The sequence below is a fragment of the Pseudorca crassidens genome, chromosome 8 (genome assembly GCF_039906515.1).
Source record: "Pseudorca crassidens isolate mPseCra1 chromosome 8, mPseCra1.hap1, whole genome shotgun sequence".
Classification (NCBI taxonomy): Eukaryota; Metazoa; Chordata; class Mammalia; order Artiodactyla; family Delphinidae; genus Pseudorca; species Pseudorca crassidens.
The window spans coordinates 50,586,366-50,607,966 of NC_090303.1; the positions used below are offsets into that span (position 1 = coordinate 50,586,366).

Consider the following 21,601-nt stretch of genomic DNA (forward strand, 5'->3'; position numbering starts at 1 on the left):
CCAAAAAGAAGCCTTTACATGAAATGTCTTCAAAATACTTTTCCTTACTCCCAAACCATCTCTCAATTCCTAACGGAATATCTGAGCATTTAACGATTAATAATTCTTTACCTTTCACAGTTTCTGGTGTCTGGAAATATTTATAGTGTTGGTCTTTCTTGCTGGACTGTAAGTTCCACGAGGGCAGGATCTGTGCTTGTTTTACTCAGCACCGTATCCTCAGCCTCTAGCTCGATACTTGGCTCATCAAGTTCAATGACTATTTGCTGACTGACTGATCTTAAAACCAGTGGGAAAGGGGTCATATTACAACATAATGTTGTTCAGCTACATTGGTAAAGGATTTGTACACCTTTAATAACCTTTGTCAGTTCATTAATTTCTTGTCACAAATTCTAGAGGCATTAAAATTAGAAATAATCCTAACACTTAGTGTCAAATATATTCACAATAAGTATTCATCTACAGTTATAACAGTAACGTTATAACAATAAGTATTCACCCTCTTCTGTTTGCAAGTGATTTCTACTCAGATGACTTGCTGGCACCCCCAGATCTAGTCCAAAAGAGAACTTACCTTCTCCTCCGAGTAAGATTTTCCTTTCTTAATGTCTTCTCTTTCTCAAGATGCTACCTTTTTTTTTTTTTTCTAGCTGTATAGGCTAAAATATCTGGGCTATTTGACTCTTACTGTTCTCCATTCCTTATATTCAAATACACCTCGGTGCTTTTATTACTTGAGAAAGTGCTGAGTTGCTCTCTCTTGTTCCATCTAAAGGTGATCTAGTCCATGCCTTCAGCTGCCTGGCTGGCCTCCCCAGCACTAATCTGTGGATATCTGATGCCTACCACATGAATTTTATTAACATTCTCCTTTCGCAACCTTCACTGATCAAAAAACTGCAAGACAGCTTTATTTCATCATGTTTTTAAAATATTTGCTAAAATATATTGAGCCTTTCATGTCCCAGACGTTTTGTATTCGTTCTCACAGGGCCCTGTATTATCTGATTTTCCTTGATTTCATATCTTACCCTCAGTATGGTTTCAGTACAGTGTTTCACACATACCATTTCCTTCCTCTGGACTTACCTGCATACCTTTCCTACCATCCACAAAGCCTTCCCTCTCCTCTCTGCCTATGTGATGGTACATATACTCAAGATCCAATTCAAATTCTACCTTGTATCTGTAGTCATTCCCAACTATTCTTCCCCCATGCTCTCTCTCTACTCTGAATTTTTATTGTTTAGTACTCTGTACAGTTTAGCCTTTAGTGATAGGCTGTCTCATAGGACAGGATGCTCTGTCTACACAATGAGATACACTGGAAAACAATGAGGCTCTACCAGGAATATCCTGGGGTATACAGGTCAACTTAATAAAAGATGTTTATTTTAGAGACTGTGGAGAATAGAGAAAGGTACATAACACTATTTCTGCTATCAGTACATTGGGGAAACTTCAGTCTTAGAATAATTTAAACAGAATAAGGCCAATTAAAAGTGTTTCAACAGGTGTAATAGAAAGCAAGGAGAATTTCTAACTTCAGAAAAAGTCAATGCAGGCTGAAGCTTGCAAGTCTTCTCCAAAGAACTCTATACAGAACATGGATATAAAAAATCAGATTCAAGCACTACTAAAAACATCAGAGCCACAAAAGAAATTGAAATCTATCTAAACACAACTTAGGACAATTTGTCAGACATTCATCTTTTCAGATACATACACACACAACTTAGATTAATGGGACCTATGATGGTAGTGAAAACTAACAGACTGGCAAACCTAATGTCAGTCTGTACTGAAAATTCAAAAGCTCTAAGAGAAATATTTAAGATTTACATTGATTTTCAGCAGTGAAAATGATACCTTGTATAGGTCATCGGCTGATGAAACCAATTTAAAGAGATTAAGGCCAATTACCTACAGCAGGCTATTTCAGAAGAACAGATTTTATTTGTTCTATGGAATAAATGGGGTAAATTTTTGGCAGTGTGTGCAATCTAAGTACAAACAAATCAGCTGAAAGGATCCAATTAAAACGTATTTATTGCACTAATATAGCTGCTTTAAATGACATGATTCGTGATTCTTAGGAGTTCCAAACAAAGCAAAGTTGATTTAATATATTTTGGAAATCAGGTTATTTGCTTTGTTTACTTCTAAACTTTGCACTGATAAAATTAAAACAATCTTGTAAAGAGGTGCATGAGTTTGGGTGCTATACATTTTCAAGAGTGAACAGAATGAAGGCAAATAGGAAAATTTTAGGTAGAATTTATAGATGAAATGTAAATACACTTTCTAATTATAAAGCAAAAATATTCCACATGGAGACCATGCATAATTGTTGCTTACAGAAGGAAAAATAAACGTTTTCATATTTTTTGATTGTTTCATTATGTATTCACCCATCTCTACTCCCCATAAGTAACTCAGTTTCCTTTCTAATACAGCGCCCAATTCCGGTTCTTCCTGCCACTTCAGAGGGGACCCACCCTCCAACAATAGAGCCGGAGCCATTTCTCTACCTTTTAGGAAAGCAGAGACTGTTGGAGGCACAGCACAGATGCTATGACCGAATGCAAAAGTTACCCCCATACCAAGGAGAAGGTAAAAAGAAAGATGTATGTGAATGTGTGTTTCAAACAGCAGGAAAGGCTTATTTTCTTCCGTGGGTAAATATGTGTTGACTAATTTTAATTTAATATGCCAATAGTTTTAACAGTGGCTTACATACCGTGGTACGTTTGAGTATTTCATACAGCAGACATGCCTAGTTTCTTTGCTCAAGTTCACCTGACTGCTTTTTGGCGAATATCTGCATTTACGACAAAATTACTACACATAGCCCAGTATTCACCCATGGCGAGCAGGAACAATATAGGACTATGTGAGGGAAGGAAGTAGAGAATAACAGGAGAGTTGGAAAATAGTGGGCAGAGAATTAGCCTGAGGCAGAGCCTATCAAAACTGTCTTGCTTGGGTTAATTAGGTAGTATCTTCCCTTACCTGTCAATTGGGTGGCAACTCATGCTAATCCTTCTCCTTTTCTACCCCCAGTTCCCAGAGGAATTAGAAAAAGCTATCTCCTGGGCAGACGTTGTTTATCACCTTCTCTAGAATGCTCTGTGTGACTGCCCAACTATTCTTAGTGCCAAGCATATTCTATTAGCTACAGAGGGCCCGGGGAAAACAAAAGAGAGGATGTGATGACCAAGCATTGCTACATTCATTTAAATTCTCTCCCCTGACCCCTAAAGCACTTGAAAAGACCCAACAAGATCTTTTACACCCTACTGTATTCTAAGACAACACACTGCTTCCTAGGGGGAAAATCAGTTGAATATTCTCTATTTACTACACATGGTTTGCCATCAAACAGTTAAGGTTTTAATTTGTAGTTCCTATTTTTAGCATTTTCCTTCAAACAAAAAAGTGAGTCAATTGAAAGACACATGTCATTCTTCTGTCTGCAGCGGTTTCAGTGTTTAAGAACCTGAAAAGGCATTATATGTAACTGCCCGAACAAACCCTTTCTCTGAAGCTAAGTGAAACAACAGAAACACAAAATTGATACTTTTAGAAACCGAGTGAGTGCAGTCTCCTTTGCTTTGGTCTTAGTCATCTTGGGAGGATGAACTTTTGTGCTACGATCATTATTTTAAACTTTTTTTATTTTGAGAACTGCCTTCAAAGCTTGAAGCTCATTCTTTTGAACAGCTTTACGTTTTAGGGTAGATTTAATTTTTTTCAAAGAAAAAATATTCCTTTATTTGAAATTGAGAATTTACACCAGGCTTCTATGCAATGAAGCACCTTAAATGCAGTTATTCTTTCACCTAATCCTCTCGGTCCATGTCCCATACATTTACTACACATTTCCACTCGGCCATTTCGCAGGTACAATATTTTCAAATCCCACCATTACCTTACTCATAAACTCATCCCTCCTGGATACTCACTTCGGTATGTGACACCGCCACTGAGCCATTTACTCAGGATTAATATTTATTTAATTTTTTTACATCTTTATTGGAGTATAATTGCTTTACAATAGTGTGCTAGTTTCTGCTTTATAACAAAGTGAATCAGTTATACATATACATATGTTCCCATCTCTCTTCCCTCTTGAGTCTCCCTCCCTCCCACCCTCCCTATCCCACCCCTCTAGGTGGTCACAGAGCACCGAGCTGATCTCCCTGTGCTATGCAGCTGCTTCCCACTAGCTATCTATTTTACGTTTGGTAGTACATATAAGTCCATGCCACTCTCTCGCTTTGTCACAGCTTACCCTTCCCCCTCCCCATATCCGCAAGTCCGTTCTCTAGTAGGTCTGTGTCTTTATTCCTGTCTTAGCCCTAGGTTCTTCATGACATATTTTTTTTCTTAAATTCCATATATATGTGTTAGCATACGGTATTTGTTTTTCTCTTTCTGACTTACTTCACTCTGTATGACAGACTCTAGGTCTATCCACCTCATTACAAATAGCTCAATTTCATTTTTTTTAATGGCTGAGTAATATTCCATTGTATATGTGTGCCACATCTTCTTTATCCATTCATCTGATGATGGGCACTTAGGTTGTTTCCATCTCAGGGCTATTGTAAATAGTGCTGCAATGAACATTTTGGTACATGACTCTTTTTTTTTTTTTTTAAACATCTTTATTGGAGCATAATTGCTTTACAATGGTATGTTAGTTTCAGCTTCACAACAAAATGAATCAGTTTACATGACTCTTTTTGAATTATGGTTTTCTCAGGGTATATGCCCAGTAGTGGGATCTTTTTTCTTTTGCCCTACCCAGGTACGTGGGGGGTTTCTTGCCTTTTGGGAGGTGTGAGGTCTTCTGCCAGTGTTCAGTAGGTGTTCTGTAGGAGTTGTTCCACGTGTAGATGTATTTCTGGTGTATCTGCTAGTGTTGGAGGGTCTCCTGCAGATCTGGGGGGAGGCTGTGGCTCACCACGGGGACAGGGGCAGTGGAAGTTCTGGGAAGTACTCCTTGGCTTGAGCCCTCCTGGAGTCGGCCATTATCCCCACCCTCAGGATTAATATTTATGAGTCATCCTTGTATTTTCCTGTTTTACATCCACACCTCGTTAATTACATTACATTAATATTCCTAAATACACTAATAGTGCCTTATTTTAGACATTTAATATCTCTTACCTGGACTGTTACAATAGTCACCTAGTTTGTCTCTCTTTTTAATCTTATCCTTAAAAGCCTTCTTATTCTCACTAAAATCTAGATTTGTTCATGTCATTCCCAACGGTTCCACCTTGCCTACAGGAAAAAAAAACCCAGACTCCTTAGGATGGCATTTAAGACACCTCATGATCTGACCCCAGCCTCACACTAGTATCAATAAGAAGGTGTATGAAAAAATAGATACTTTTACAATTGCACTAAAAGTTTCCCCCTTCAAGAGTAGATTTAATTTTTGAAAGCAGTGAGAAACCACTTGGAGCCAATGTTGAAGAATACATAAAGTGATCAAACTAAGCATTATTTTAGTCAGTAATGGTGTGATTCTAAACTAATAAGACTGTTTTTATATGTAGGCCATTAACTGGCTGCAAATGCATCTCCTAAACAAGTGCATCACCCTTGGATTAACAATAGAACTACCTAAGGCAACCCCTTTGAAGGTTAATGGTTAGTAGGCTACAAATGTTCCAAAGCCTTTTATCCCGGGGTAATATTGCATATACTTTCACAAGACTTTTTTCATAGCATTTCTGGAGATATTTTAAAGGAAAGATTTTGGAGGAAATATTCCATACGGATGACAAATATGCCTTTTGAGGAACAAATGGAGAATGTCCTACAAAAGGAAAAAAAGGAAATTCCTTAGTACTTGGAAAAGTTAATACCTTTATTTTGTTGCTGCTGCTGCTACTGTTGTTTTAATATTTCCATGTCCAAGTGGAGGGTCCCAGAATAACTGCCTATGCACTGTTAAATCCTGCTGAGGATTCTACAGTTTTTGACAAGTGTAATATTTCTTTCTAAATGGCCAGGTCTGTATTGCAACCGTACCTGGGATGGATGGTCCTGCTGGGATGACACACCGGCTGGAGTGCTCGCCCAACAGCACTGCCCAGATTATTTTCCGGACTTTGATGTAGCAGGTAGAGTATTTATTTTTATTGTATATTTTGCTATGAATCTTTTAGTGTTTTTCTAGTTCTGAAAAGAAAATCAGATACAAAATATACTACCAAGTCATATTCTATGCAGTTTAGCACATTCTGAAGAATTTCCATAAATGAAATATTACCCGGTTGTCTAAGATTGCAAGCTGCCCTTATTTTTTAAGTCACATTGCTGATCAGTTATGCCCCTTAGTCATAAATTATATTAAATGTTAGATAAAAATGAAAATTTTATATATTTTAAATATTTAATATTAAATTTTAATAAAAAAGTAATATTTCTAAAACTGACCAGTTTTATTTAAATGTGTAGTTTTTAAAATTTTTCAGTTGTCTCACATTTGATGACTTATGCAAATGCTTGATGTAGAGTTTGTGCGTACTGGGCTGGTAGAACAAGCATAATGGAAATTTGATGTAACCTTGAAAATTGTATAAAACTGTCATGTGTAGGGAAGATAAATTAGAAAGTGGTAACTCTAGACACTTACCAGATTTCTGCTCCAACAGTAGATTATTAAAATATGCTCAGTAAATAAGACCAGTTAAATTAAAATGGATTGTAGTAACCCAGCTGTGTGCCCAGCCCAACATGAACAGCCAACAGATGTGTGTTAAGTGAATTTGGTGTTACTTTTATAACTAAAGTTAATTAGTAACATGGGAATATTTTCATTGACTATCATTTTTTAACTTTCCAAAACATTTTCATATATAGTATCTCATTTTATACTCACATAATATTTGACATAAAACCACAAGTGAACCCAAGTCTCCTGAGCTCTTACCTATCCCTTTCTTTCTAAGTAAGGGCAACAGTCTTGGAAAAGCATTTGAGAAATAATATTTCTAAATCACCGTACAAACTTATGCAGGTTGAAGTACTTTCAGAACTTTCAAGGGGGAACATCGTTTTCCTTCAGGCCTCAGTCTAGCCTCACTGTTATGGTTAGAAGTTGGGCGGCGATGCTTAGGCAGGAGTACCAGGTGCCCAGTGAAGTGAGAAGCTAGGGGCCGAAGTTATGCGTCTTAGTATTGTCATCTATCCAAATAGAATGGAAGTCTGGAATCCAAGATGCTCAGTGGTGAGTGGTCAGGAGCCAAGGCAAAGGGATGTGTGAAAAGTAGGTATGAGGTTGTTCAACGGCCTCAATCCAGAGATCAGGCACTTGGGGCTGGGAAATGGGATTGGATAGCTGCTAGTAGTAAGTGATTCTCAACTTGGCTGGGAAGCTGGGGAGCTTTAAAAAATAATCCTGATCCCTGGTCCCATCCCAGATATTCTGATTTAGTTAGTTTGGAGTGCAACCTGGACATCAAGATGTTTAAATGTTCTTGTGACTAAATTGTGCAGCCAAGATGAAACTGTGTTAAACAATAAAGTCCAGATAAGCAAGTGGCTGGGACCAGCAAAGCCCAGCCAGTGCACTCAGTAGCTCTTCCAGTAGGAGGCAGAGCACATCATCCGATGAGACTGATACAGGCCATAGAGGAAAGGGTCCCGGAGGAATGAAAGGCAGTAGCTGCCCAGCTCCAGGAACTGTAGGTACCAGGGCCAGAAAAGTTCCGTTCTAGGAGACTGGATAGAAAATCTGTCCCATTGAAATAAACCTGGGATTAAGATACTTAAAAAGGAATATAATCTTCATTACAAAGGAGACCCTGATGCTGGAACTAAGTGGGTCCAGCTACAGACACACTGCATAAGTCCCTGTTAAGGGGTGAGATTTGTTCCTGAGAGTACAGCAAGCCTGAGCCTGTAGGAAGCGTTCAGATGGCTCTAGATGTTGAAACTAGAGCCACTGGTTGACTGGTGTGGGGACTAAGCTCCCAGAACACAGGTCATTCCACTTCAAGCTCCGTATCTCTTCTAATAAGATGTGGAATAACAGAGCACAGTAACCCCGCCGCACCTCATGGTGCTCATCTTCTTCTTCCTTCAGTGACCTCTAGGGAATAGGGCCGGGGAGAGAGTTAGAACACCCAATTACAGGAAGGGGATGCCAGGGTCCTGACAAGAGAGGATCTTCTTTGAATTATCTGGTCTGGACTAGAGGTAGCATTTTGAAGAGAAGACTCAGTGTTTGTTTTTTGCTTAAGAGGTTATGGAAAAATCAACCTCCTCTTTCAGATTTTTCCAAGACTTGTTGGGTCAGACTTTCTACCACATTTCAGGGTTAACCAGCCCATCTGGTTACCCACACTTACTGTCTGTGAATGACGAGAGGTTATTTCCCGCAGACTGAAAGTGAGGACATGAGTTAAAATGGAAAAGAGCAGTCATACAATAAAATTTATGCAAGAAAGTTTCTGGAATCCAGATTAGAGCAATTAGTCTAGCCCTGAGACAATGTTTGGGAGATGCTTTTTGTGCTTCCTTCAAGAATGAGATACAAAGTGCGACCCCAGTGAGAAGAGATAATGGAAATGGGATTGCAGTGGGGCACTTTTAAAACCAGCTCAGGCCAGCCACTTCTAGGAATCCTCATTTTGTTGGAAGAGTTGGGATGTGAAGAGAGAAAGGGCTTAGTGCTATGCCCTGCTCAGCACTACCTTCCTGTAAACTCTAACCAAATGCTATTTGATAGTAGTCCCCCAGGTCTTTATCTACTGTTCCCAATAAATGATGCTTCATTAATCTTGATCTGACAGCCACATTAGAGGTAACATGAGTGGCACGAAGAGCTGTCTTGCAATCAAGGCTGCAAGGCCAGTTCCAAAGCAGCAACGGGCCCTTGCCAAAGTGGCTGTAATTATTAACTAAAAGGCAAGTTTGGGGTCACAAAAGAGAGATTGCCAGGCATAGATCCATCTTTTCAGCCTGATTTTTAGGTTCCTCTCAGCTGGGGGACAAATCCACTTTAAAAGAAAGGCAAACCTTAAAAATACCTATATTCAACAAGTTTAAATTCTTTAGTATTTTACCATTGACCCAAGCTGTACCTTGATGATACATACAACAGTTGAATGAAATGACAGATTTCATTTTAAACAAAGTGCTTGGTAAAAGACGGGTAGGTAATGAAAGAGTGTATAACAGTATTGAAATTCCAAAGAGGCTGAGGGTCTGAAGGAATATGCTAGAGTATAAAAAGCAAATCCTTATTAGGAGGGATTTAAGGGCAGGAGTCAAACACTCAATCAGCAGTAATGGGACAGAGCCAAGGTGGCCAACATATGGCTGAGGACAGTGATTCTCAACTCTGATACCCTTTGGAATCAATGAGCTTCTTAAAGATGCTGGTGTCTGGCACCTCTTCAGATTAATGGAACACAGATCTCTGGGGACTGGGTTTTGAGCATCTGGAAGAAGCTCCTCCATGTGAAGCTAGACCGAAGGAAGCATGCTGCCTCTTCACCGGGCAGTTCAAACTTAGACTATTTTAGAGGGAAGTGCCAATCTCAGAGCACATGCAGAGAGGCTTCAGGCTGTGAGGGGACAGCATGTGTGGTGAGAGTGAATAGGGGTGTTTGGTTTAGAGAAGGAAGTCAGAGTAGACGTAGCCTTCCGTCAAATATTGAAAGATTTGCCAGGTGGAGGATGACAGATTCTTGATAGCTGCAACAGTTAGAACCAGGAAATGCCTAGATCCAGACCTGAGTTAAATCCAAACAAAACAATATTTCCTACAGTGCCGTCCGTGATTGGAAAGGACTTCCTCAGGAGGAACACCCTCTTCCTTAGAACACGTTACCCTATGTAGCTGCATAACTTTGTAAAAACCAAATTATATTCATTTCAATAAAACAAAACTACTTTCTAACAATATGTTAAAGATAAAATGCTGCATTACAAACCACTTTTTTTTTAATTGCAAGTAAGCTTAGAATGGTCGTTGACAAAGCATTAACTAAATCATTGACCAGTTTTCAACATCAATTTTTCCCTGCTGATTAGTGCTAACCCTTTTGGAAACATTGTTGGTGTCCAGTGGTGATTCTTTAAATAGTTTTTGTCCAATGGCAGTCACAGTAAATTCGCAATTTAAAAGTTTTCTACTTAACATTGAAACAGATTTACATTAAGCGATGATGATTCTAGTAGGCGCTTTAAAACACCTTTTGTTTGAAAAATGTGTTTTTTCATCCATTTTAAATCATTGTTGGAGTAGATATATTACAAACAAGTCTACAATTTTCAGTTTAAATCTTGTGCTGAGTTTGGTAGTATCTGTTTCATTCATACAATGAAAAATTATGAATTTCACCCTAAAAACTGGCAAAGTTAAAATAATTTTCATACTAGCTCTTAGCATGTTGATTTGACTAACCGCAACTTCTGATAGAAAATTATTTTAAATGTTATCAGATCTAAGTAATATTTCAGCAAAATAAATTTTTTAATATTAATTGCTTCTTAGCCTTTAAAACAATGACAAATATTAGTATATGATTCTGATTTCCATATCCTCGTGCTAAAAGAAAAACACCAGAAATCATATATAAAAGGGTTTTCCATAGGTGTGATAACTCTTTGCCTTTGCCAATGAAGAACAATGCTTCAAAAACATTATCCCTATGAAACTATCAAAAATAAAAACTATGTGAGGATTGCAAACACACTGGTAAAATCTCTTTTCATATTTTACCAGTTCAGGATTGTTATATGATCTCTAAGCAATAAACGCATTGGAGAGGTACTTTGGAGAACTAGAAAAAGTCTGAATAACTCAGAATAAGTTTGTCAAAGCAAAATGGAGATAACAATGCTTCACATGACTTTGCTGAAGCTAAATTGAAGCAATGCATATTAAAGCATCCTGTCTAATGCAGGATTCGAGGTAGTCTCTATTGACGTTCAAGTTCTATAAAGTGATTAACACTTTGGAATGGCTTTTAAGCTTTAATTTATTGTTTTTCTTTCTTGTTATTTTGAGATAATAAGTTTTGTTTCATTAACAGAAAAAGTTACAAAGTACTGTGAGGAAGACGGGCTTTGGTACACGCACCCTGGCAGCAACATATCCTGGTCCAACTATACTATGTGTAACGCTTTCACTCCTGAGAAGATGCAGGTAGGTTCTATTTCAAATTTCAGTATTGGGTGAGAATGCCATCATCTGTGTATGGAAATTTATGCCTAATTGTAAAACACCTGCTACCAAGACGCCAACTATTTTGTAGAGGGAAATCAGATAATGACCTCTCAATTCTAGGGACTCTGAAGTGGCACTAGAGAAAATGATGTTTTACTTCTTGGTTGGCATTCTGTCAGTGAGAGTTCTGTGAGCATGTGGAATCAGGCCATTTGTGGCAAGGGGAACGTGTCCATGGAGCAAATGATGGGATTCCCTGCAGTGCCAGACATTAGGCAGCATTTCCAGGAACTGCCTTAACATCTCTTCTCCTGAAAGAGGTCCAAAACTACAGATTTCTCCACAAGTCAACGGCTAACGGTTGTCCACATCCCTGTCCTGAGATGTCTATGACAGTTTTACTATCAAGCCTTGAAGGAACTCTAAGAATGGGGCTTCCCATCAGCCCACTGATAAGCGTGTGGCTGTTTAGATTATTTTCAGTGGAAGTCCATTCTAACTTGCTACTTCTTGTGTCTTACTGGCTGTTAAATATTTTTACTATCTTAGCTTAGAAACATTTAAGCCAGTGGGGGGCAGATGGCTACTGCCTTCTTCAGATGCTTCAGAAATCTGAAAAGATCATTAAGTCTACCACCAGCCTCCTCTCCCTACAGAGCTGGGAGAAACCGTTGGTCAGCATTTAGCACACAGGGCATCTCTGCACAGCCCTGGTGGCTGCAAGAGAAACCTATTGTTTCCTTCAAAGATAGGCCTGTATGCTCAGTTATTGCGAAGTTGGAAGCTATACGCACATCAGTGCTTTTGTTTCCTATAAAGAAGCTTTATGAGTATAGAAATTTTTCCTTCCATTAAAAACAAAATAAACAACAATTAAAAACAAAGAAGATGAATAGGTAGCTTAGAGACCAGTTGACTAGAGGGACATCTCATCACAAGCACAGGCTGAGGGCACCAAAGCCAGTTACCGCTTCCACAAATTGCTAAGTCACCCCTGAGAGTCAAGACACATGCCTACATCCTAGAGCTATTTATTTAATAAGGTCTGATTGAAATGACGTGTCAATGAGTAAGGAATTTCCTGAATGAATGCTGATTACTTTACAGCAAAAAAATTTAACTCTTTTAACTGAATTGTTAGAAAGAGTGCACATCAAAATAAACAATTCTCAGTGCTGCCACATTTGACCTCTTCACACACTCTGGCCACATCTGAGAAGGAAATAAAGTATTTTAAGAATAAATACTCCCCTCTAGGCACCTAACATAATGATTGAAATTATATGCACAAATCTTCCATCTATATACAGGCAAAAAAAAAAAATCAACCTAGAATTTATTTAAATAAAAAAACAAACACTTCTCAGTCTTACGAATGATACAAAAATGGCAAATAAATTATGAGCTGTTGATTTAACCTTACACATTTAGACAATTCTATTTCAGAAGCATAAATATTTTTTAAAGTATTCTAGAGGCAACTGAAAGAAAATGAATTAAATTATATAAAATTTCCTTACAAATAAAATATGCAGAGATAAAAATAAAATCCTGGCATGCCTATATATCCAAATTAAAAACAGTACTTTAAATGGCAAGGGGACTCAATATGGTAAACTATTTAAAAGGAAAGACTGTTAGAAAATGCTACACCTGTTTTTGTCTAGTGGTAAAGTTAGAAAAAGAGTCAGAAAATGAATTCCTGGGGAAAAAAGACAGGAGCTGAGTGTTTTCTTGCAAAGATTCCTAAATACCTCCTAAGAAGGGACCTACAAGCTATACTGAAGTTTTTATCAGTTCTAGGTATAAACCAACTATTCCAGATTTACTATCATTACCTGCAAGGATAAAAAGCACTGTTAGCAGAGCAGTATCAACAATGAAACTGACGAACAATATGTAAATGCCTAGTGAAATGATGCAACCACAATTCAGGATAAGTTGACACGTTCATTTTGAAACTCTAAGGCCTACAAGGCAATACTTGTTTCTGTCTAGCAATAATGCACATAACCAAACAAAGGGCTCTGTTTTGTGAGCCTTTTAAGCAGAATTAGTGTTTCAATCTCAGACCCTTCACAAGGAAATTGATAAGAATCAAAATGTTCAAGGGTAATGATTTGTACATAAATGGTGCATTTCTCCCAGGAATTCAAAGAACTCCATAGAAATTTTCCAGCTTATCTACACTGCATTCACATTCATACCAGGACCCAATAAGTTACTGAAAATACCTTAAGTTTCTCCCGCAACCCAATAACCTGTTGTGGGAGGGAACTTAACACCAGAAGCCCAGAGATTATGTTGTCCTCCTTTCAAGCCATTGCCCTCTCTGAGTCTCTGGTTTTTTTCACCCGCAAAATGGATATTACAGTCTCTTTTTCTCCCAGACAAAATAGAATACAGGGTGCCCAGCTCTGAAAACAAGTTAGGTGCTTAGAGAGTTCTACCTATCAGTAAATAAAGAAGGAAATGATCCACTATTGTCAGAGAAGTGTCATAGGTCCACCTGCCCCTAAATGTCTCTCCCATTGGCATCATAAACATAAAAGGAACGTTGGAAAATATAACAATGTGGAATAACATAAGTAAAGAACTTAGATTTAAATGCTGAGCTATGTCTACTGCTGGTCAAAGATTATACCTAAGAGGTGCTATTTCTTTTCAATTTGGAACACACATTTTAGTTTGTTGAAAATTAGAGTTAGGGATTCATTGTATTTTTTTTTCCATATCACTGTTCAACTGACCCAGCAACATTTATTGAAAAGACCCTCCTTTCCCTACTGCCCTATAACATCACCATTATCATATATCAAGTGACCATACATGTCACTACATGCTTCTGGACTGCGTTGCACAGGTCTATTTGTCTCTCCTTGCACCAGTATCACACTGCTGGATTCCAGTGGCTTTATAACAAATCATGATGCTCCATAGAGTAGGTCTTACCACTGTGTTCTTCTTCAAGATTGTCTTGGCTATATTTTTTCTTTGTATTTTCAGTGCAAATTTTAGAAGCAGTCTGTCAAATTTTACATGCAAAGAAACCTTGTGATCAGTTTGAAAATTTTGAGATCTTTATCTTCCAAACATTGAATAGAATATATCCCTCTATTCATCTCTGTCTTTAATATTGCTCAATAATGTTTTATAGATTTCTGTGTAGAGCTCACACGCATCCTTCTGCAGATTTTTTTTTAAGTTATTTATTTATTTTTGTCTGCGTTGGGTCTTCGTTGGTGCGTGCGGGCTTTCTGTAGTTGCGGCGAGCGGGGGCTACTCTTCCTTGTGGTGCACAGGCTTCTCATGGTGGCTTCTCTTGTTGTGGAGCATGGGTTCTAGGCATGCGGGCTTCAGTAGTTGTGGCTTGCGGGCTCTAGAGCGCAGGCTCAGTAGTTGTGGTGCACAGGCTTAGTTGCTCCACAGCATGTGGGATCTTCCCGGACCAGGGCTCAAACCCATGTCCCCTGCATTGGCAGGCGGATTCTTAACCACTGCACCACCAGGGAAGTCCCCCTTCTGCAGATTTATTCTCAAGCATTTGATTTTTTTAATGCAATTGTAAATGCCACATTTGAAATTTTATTATTTGTTGTTTATGTATTAAAACTGTTCTCATTTTTATATCCAACAATTTTTATAAAACTCACTTATTAATTTTAGTAATTTATAAATTTTATATTTTATATGTATTGTATTATATCAGCTGCAAATAATAACAGATGGATTTCTAGGTAGCCATTAAATTAATCTACTTTCTGTCTCTAAGAGATTTGCCTTTTCTGGACATTTCATATTAATAGGATTATACAATATGTGGGTTTTTGTGACTGGCTTCTTTCAGTTAGCTTGATGTTTTCAATGTTCGTCCATGTTATAGCATGTGTAAGTACTTCATTCCTTTCTATGGCTGAATAGTATTCCATTCTGTGGACAAACCACATATACCAGTTGATGGACATTTATGTTATTTCCACTTTTTTTTTTTTTTTTGCGGTACGCGGGCCTCTCACTGTTGTGGCCTCTCCCGTTGCGGAGCACAGGCTCTGGACGCGCAGGCTCAGCGGCCCTGGCTCACGGGCCCAGCCGCTCCGCGGCATGTGGGATCTTCCCGGACCGGGGCACGAACCCATGTCCCCTGCGTCGGCAGGCAGACTCTCAACCACTGCGCCACCAGGGAAGCCCCTAAACATTTTGTGTACAAGTTTTTGTGTGCACATATGTTTTCATTTATCTTGGGTCGTCTTTTTCTTGATCAGTCTTGTTAAGGGGTATTGAAATTATTTTTTTTAAGAACTAGGTTTTGTCTTTGATCCACTCAATATATATTCAAGTTCTCTTTATCATTTCTATTTCCTTTCTTTTACATTCTTAAAGTTTAATTTTCTTTAGATGGAAATTTAGGTCATTGATTTTCAATCTTCTTTTCTCACATATGCATTTTAGTCTTTAAACTTCCCTCCATGCACAGCTTCATCTACATCCAAAAAGTTTTGGTGTGTCGTTGTGAGTTCTTTGATCCAGTGTTTATTTAGAAATATATTGTTTGCTTTTCGACAGTATGAAGGTGTTTTTTAAGTTATCTTTTTATTAATGATTTCTAGAGTATTATGGTCAGTGAAGATGCTATTTAAGATTTTAATTATTTGAAATGTATTCATTTGCTTTACTGACTAGTGTATGTCAATTTGGATATTCTTTGTGCATTTGAAAAGAATGGGTATTCTGCAGATGTTGTGTGCAATGCTTATTATATGTGAATTAGTGAAGTTTGTTGAGCATGTTGTTCAAATCTTCTATAGCTAGATTTTTCCTCCCTGTGTTCATTCTGTTGATTACTAGGAGCTGTCAGTTTTTGCTTTATGCTCTGTGTGGTTTGAGTTTATATTATTAGGTGCATAGACATTTAGCATTGCTGTATCATCCTGACTTAACATCTGGACTCGTATGATATCACACCAGTTTTCTTATGGTTAGTGTTTACCTGGGCCATCTTTTCTCATTCTTTCACATCCAATATTTCTGTATCCCTGTGTTAAATAATGTTCCTTACAACATACAATTGCTTTAAAAATCATCTATTCCAACCTCATGATTTTACAGATGAGGACTACTGCAGTCTGGAAAATTGAAGTGACTGGACCTATGAGTGTCACACACACACTTAACGATAATACTCTGAGTAAAGAACGCTCTGATGAATCCCATCTTCTATTCTTCCCACCATGTCATGCATATTCCAGTAAAACTGATATTCTTAGGAAAGTTAATCTATTAATCCAATTTATAATTCAATATAATTTAATTCTCTGAAATATTTGTTATCATTTTAGTCATTTTTTTAAAGGAGAAAAACATTTGTTGATTTACACTATTTAAAAATAAACGTTTTCGGGCAGAAATTGAGACACAGATGTAGAGAACAAACGTATGGACACCAAGGGGGGAAAGCGGTGGGGGTGGTGGTGGTGTGATGAATTGGGCGATTGGGATTGACATGTATACACTGATGAAAAAAATAATAATAAAAATAAACTGTTTTCCCTCTTCTATAATAATTTATTCACCTCTCTGCTTTAGTAACTGGTTTTGTTGTTGTTGTTGCAGAGTGCATACATTCTGTACTACTTGGCTATTGTGGGTCATTCTATGTCGATGTTCACCCTGGTGATTTCCCTGGCGATTTTCATGCTTGTTAGGTAAGTACACCTATAGCGTCTGCCTTTTATTTTCTTCTCTTAGGTACTAAAATAAATGGTATACTCTGCAAGAGTGTTGGGCAGGGAGAAGTCTGCTGATTACAAGACATGTAACACTGGGAGTCATGAAGTAGCAAGAAAAATGAAATTAATTAAAATATGTTTTTTAACCCTATCTTTGAGGAAAATAGGATGGATACATATAATTTTCAAAGGCGATATGCCTCCTTCCCAAAATGAAATAATCCTGTGAGCCCGTAAATACACTGCATTAACATGGTAAAGTTCCACTTACCATGGCTAAGCTTCCATGAAGTATTGAGGAAATAATCCTCCTCCTTCTTTTACCCTCACTCTAAAATATGGAGGTGGCCACAAGTTCAAACACACCCTGCTTAATTGTGAGCTGTACTGTAAGTGGATTGGGCCAGAAGAGAAGTGGGGCTGGTAAGGCCATGATCATGTTCAGCCAGAAAAGGAAGTTTCTTTTGGCCTTAACTAACTCAGCCAGAGTCGAGGAGAACCTCTAGAAGAAGATGGCCTGTTGTCAAGTGTCAGTTTTTTGCCCTTGCACACCTACCATTGCTAACTGAAAGTGTCTTCTAAGAACTGTAAGAAACAAAATTCCAATGAGGGTTTCTATTCTGAGGCTGTGTCCATACAAATGATTGCATTACCTATTGCAAAATGATTAAGTTGATATAGATACTGATTTTACAATAATGGAGAATTTAAAATATTCTATAGTTTTAGGAATGACCACAAAGTATGTGAGATAGTAACATGTTAAATTTGATCCTAAAAACATGTCCTAAATTTCGTGGCATTTTTTTAAATCAAAGGCAGGAGGCATGCTACAGTGCTATTTCCTTCCACTGATACTCTTTTTAGTGGTATTACACAAATGATTAAGAAAAGTTCATAGGCACAGACTACAAATAATTCTCCACACTTAAAAGATGTGATATGTAATTAAATGTATAGTGATTCATATATAAAATAACAATCTTAATTTGACTTTTGTTAAAATATTGCCATGATAATACTAGAAAAAATTAAACCAAGGGGAGAATCACACTTACCACACCCTTAATACAACTACAATTATTCTTTCCCTTGACCCTATTTTTTTTTTTTTTTTTGTTGCAATACTCAGGCCTCTCACTGTTGTGGCCTCTCCCGTTGCGGAGCACAGGCTCCGGACGCGCAGGCTCAGCGGCCATGGCTCACGGGCCCAGCCGCTCCGCGGCATGTGGGATCTTCCCGGGCTGGGGCACAAACCCGTGTCCCCTACATCGGCAGGCGGACTCTCAACCGCTGTGCCACCAGGGAAGTCCTCCTTGACCCTATTTTTAATCTTTGCCTATAACTTACATCATAATTACATATTGTATTATGTCAACATCATCAATTTATGTTGATTAAGCAATATAACTGAATAGCAAGTTTTTAACTGAATAGCAAATAATAACAAATAAGCAGAGAGTGAGCTTCTTCCATATTTGGTTTAACAGGAGAAAGACTGATAAAGCAACAAGACATGAAGGATTAATTATTAGAATAATTTTTTCAATTATAATCAGAATACAGCAGAGTAAACACATAGCATGATTAATCTTTGAATGTCTATTCATTTTTCAACTACACTTGACCACAGAGCAAAAATACATCATCATGGCTCTCGTATAACTTTGATTAAAAAGTCTGTCACTAAAAGTCTATTCTTTAAATTTGTAACTCTGCAATTAATAAATGTACACAGGACTTTAAAGATTAAAAAATGTCGAGGGAGATCTCTTAGTTCTTCTCCAGTCACTTAAATAAGTGATGAGGTCTGAGAGCCAAATCAGCAAAGAAAGTAAGAATGTTCTTTAAATAATTTCCCTATTAAGCCACTAAAGATGGGGGTTTAAAAGTGTAGCACATAGGCAAAGTGAAATATTTCTCAATTCTAGTTAGTCCCCAAACAAAATTAATCTGGTAAAATCCTTGGGAGTGGGGGCATACTATCTAGGAAGCACAGATTTTGCCCTTACTGTCTCTGTTTCAAGAACCTTCCAAACAGTAACTTAAGTCTTGGGTGGAAAAACATGTCTTATTGAGGTAGAATCTGAATATAACAATGGGAAGACACAAAGTGAAACAGTTGGTTCTCTAGGGTACACACAGTAAAAGGTGACTAGGATACAAAAAACACACATGCTGAGATGCTAAATATTCAAATCCAGAAGCAGTCATGTCTGATTTTTATGCCTGTTCTTAATCTTACCTTAAATCTGCCCAAACTAAAACTATCAATGCCATCTGTTTTCCTTAAAGTATGTTTCTAATTCGTCACATTTTTTCTTACATTTGGATTTCAGAAATATTCAAAGTGACTATGACAATAAAAATAAAATAACTGATTTATGACTGCATTTATCTTTTAATTAGAAATATTTTCCCAGGTGTTTTTCAAACACTCAACATCACCCTTGTGATATTTACTGCACATTACAAGGGGAGGTTTTACAATTTATGTACTTAAATGGCATCATCTGTGTGAAACCAGAGCAAGCAATAATCATCACTCCCTTGCTTAATTCTGCACGCCCAGGGTTGAGTTATTTTGCAAAATCCAAATAATCAATTTCATAAAACGTTCATGAAACCAAAATGAGAAGTTACACTCAGCTCTGCTTCTGAGACCTAATGCCTCATTCATAATCATCCCATTGAAATCTCACTCTAAAATCCTAACATGTGCCTTCTAGGGTCTATGAAAAGGAATAACCCTGCAGGTGTCCTTCTCAAACCAGCAGGCCAGGAAGGCCTGCAGAGGAGTTACTGAATATATGGGAGGCTGTAGAACTGCCAATACTTTGCTAAAAATCCTGGGGTATTACTCAGAATGAGATCATTACGGCATGCCGCTAATCTTAATGTTATTTTACTGTGAGCATTCAGGAGAAGATAAAAGGCAGGACTGTGTAACCTGAAACCAATAAGAATCACGCTCCCTGTGCTATTGGAAAATGATTGTAGAAATATATATAAAGTCTTCGTTATTTTAAAAGAATAAAATTGAACTTCTAGGCCCTCTTCAAGATAAAGGAAAATTTTTTCAGTGATTTAAATCATAGAAAAGGCAATACTGAAGATCTTAACTGTACAAAGTGGCAGAGTTAAAATAATATTCAGGATGATATACAGGTTACTTCTGATCCACCAATTAAAGGTTGAAAACAGCCTTTTTAGGATATTTGGTTTAGGACCTATACTGGGAAAAATAGTTAGGAGTAGTACCATGGAGAGGAATTAAATAGAACCATCAAATTACTTAAGACTCCTCACGACTGCCAAGAGTTAAATGTCAATAAGAGGGTTAAAATAAAAATACCTTTACAGAAGACTGGCTTGAGAAAGTCACATAAGTGGACATTTGGGTTTGTTTCCTGCCATTTTAAGCAAGTTTGCAATAAATTCACTTATCTCATCAGTTCCATGTACAATTTATCAATTTACATTTCTGCATAATAATTCTAAATACTAAAATATCTCACTGTTTTTTCTTAAGGAAAGTCCAATAATAGAACATTCATTAACATCCATTTTGACTACTTGGTACCAAAGTACTACTTGCTGATTAAATATTGTGAATATCAATTACTCTTGCCTGAAAGTTAACAGAGATATATGCTGAAAGAGAAGTGTGTTCATTGCATTACATTTTCTACATTACATTACTCTGACCACGTTGGCCAAAAAAACAAAAAGTTTTCCACTGGGACCTCTAAAAGGAAGATTGACTCCTCTATTACTCAGTATTCCCTATTATTCTATTTCACATCTTTATAGAGGATGGATAGATAACTATCTTATATAGTATCCTATTATACATCTCTGGCTGCCTTCCTGTTCCTCCAGAGAAACCATTAAATCAATGGCAGCAAAAACAGCCTCCTTTCTCCCAACTCACCCTTGACATGGCAGGACACCAAAGGTAACTATTGGTCATCGCTTGGCACATGTTCACTCATAGAACAGTAGTAATAGGAAAAGAAGCAAGAGTTATGATTGAAAGGGAGTTCCTTAAGGATAAAGATTTTGTGCTAAATCCAAAGATATAAAGTCCTTGTCAGACAGGAAAGATGTATAACATACTGTTCTGAATTTTTCTAGGAGTTTTAATGCAATCCATTTCACATTCCCTCCTTCCCTCACTCCTCTTGTCCATCATGAACAAGGTATGATACCTAAGTAAAGGAAAACTTAAAGTTGTGTTTTGTCCTGTGATATCAAACTGATCTATACAATCTGCAAGACTCAAGGCAAATATTAAGCACCTTCTCATACAACTTCAAGATCCCGCAAGCACACATATACACGCATGGGATACCAATAACTTGAAACAAAGTTTTCAATGTGAAAGATTTATACCAGGTAAATTAAAATCATAAATATGACATTTAGCTTTAACTTTAAAGTGTGACATCTTGAGATTCATATGAAAGTAAATCATTATCCTCACATGTGAATGACACCTTGATGGGGCCAAGACAGGAGTAGATTATATTGTCTTATCCTCCCACTCTTGGAGAATCTATAGTACTTATAGTTCCCTGTCACTCAGAGTAAGCAACATCCTCTCCATCTAAATACCTGTGTTTTTTTTGTTTTTTGTTTTTATCAAGAGGAATAAAGTAGAGCTATTTCT

At 37.5% G+C, this 21,601-nt stretch overlaps 1 protein-coding gene across 1 annotated transcript in view; it reads left to right on the forward strand.

Moving 5' to 3' along the window:
* The window catches only part of CALCR (calcitonin receptor), a 150,106-nt gene that overhangs the window by 85,961 nt on the left and 42,544 nt on the right, over positions 1-21,601 (forward strand). Inside the window, exons 4-7 of the mRNA XM_067746397.1 lie at positions 2,460-2,616; positions 6,033-6,143; positions 11,070-11,182; positions 16,814-16,905. Of these exons, the coding sequence (XP_067602498.1) occupies positions 2,460-2,616; positions 6,033-6,143; positions 11,070-11,182; positions 16,814-16,905 (473 nt within the window). The remainder of the gene's footprint in view (positions 1-2,459; positions 2,617-6,032; positions 6,144-11,069; positions 11,183-16,813; positions 16,906-21,601) is intronic.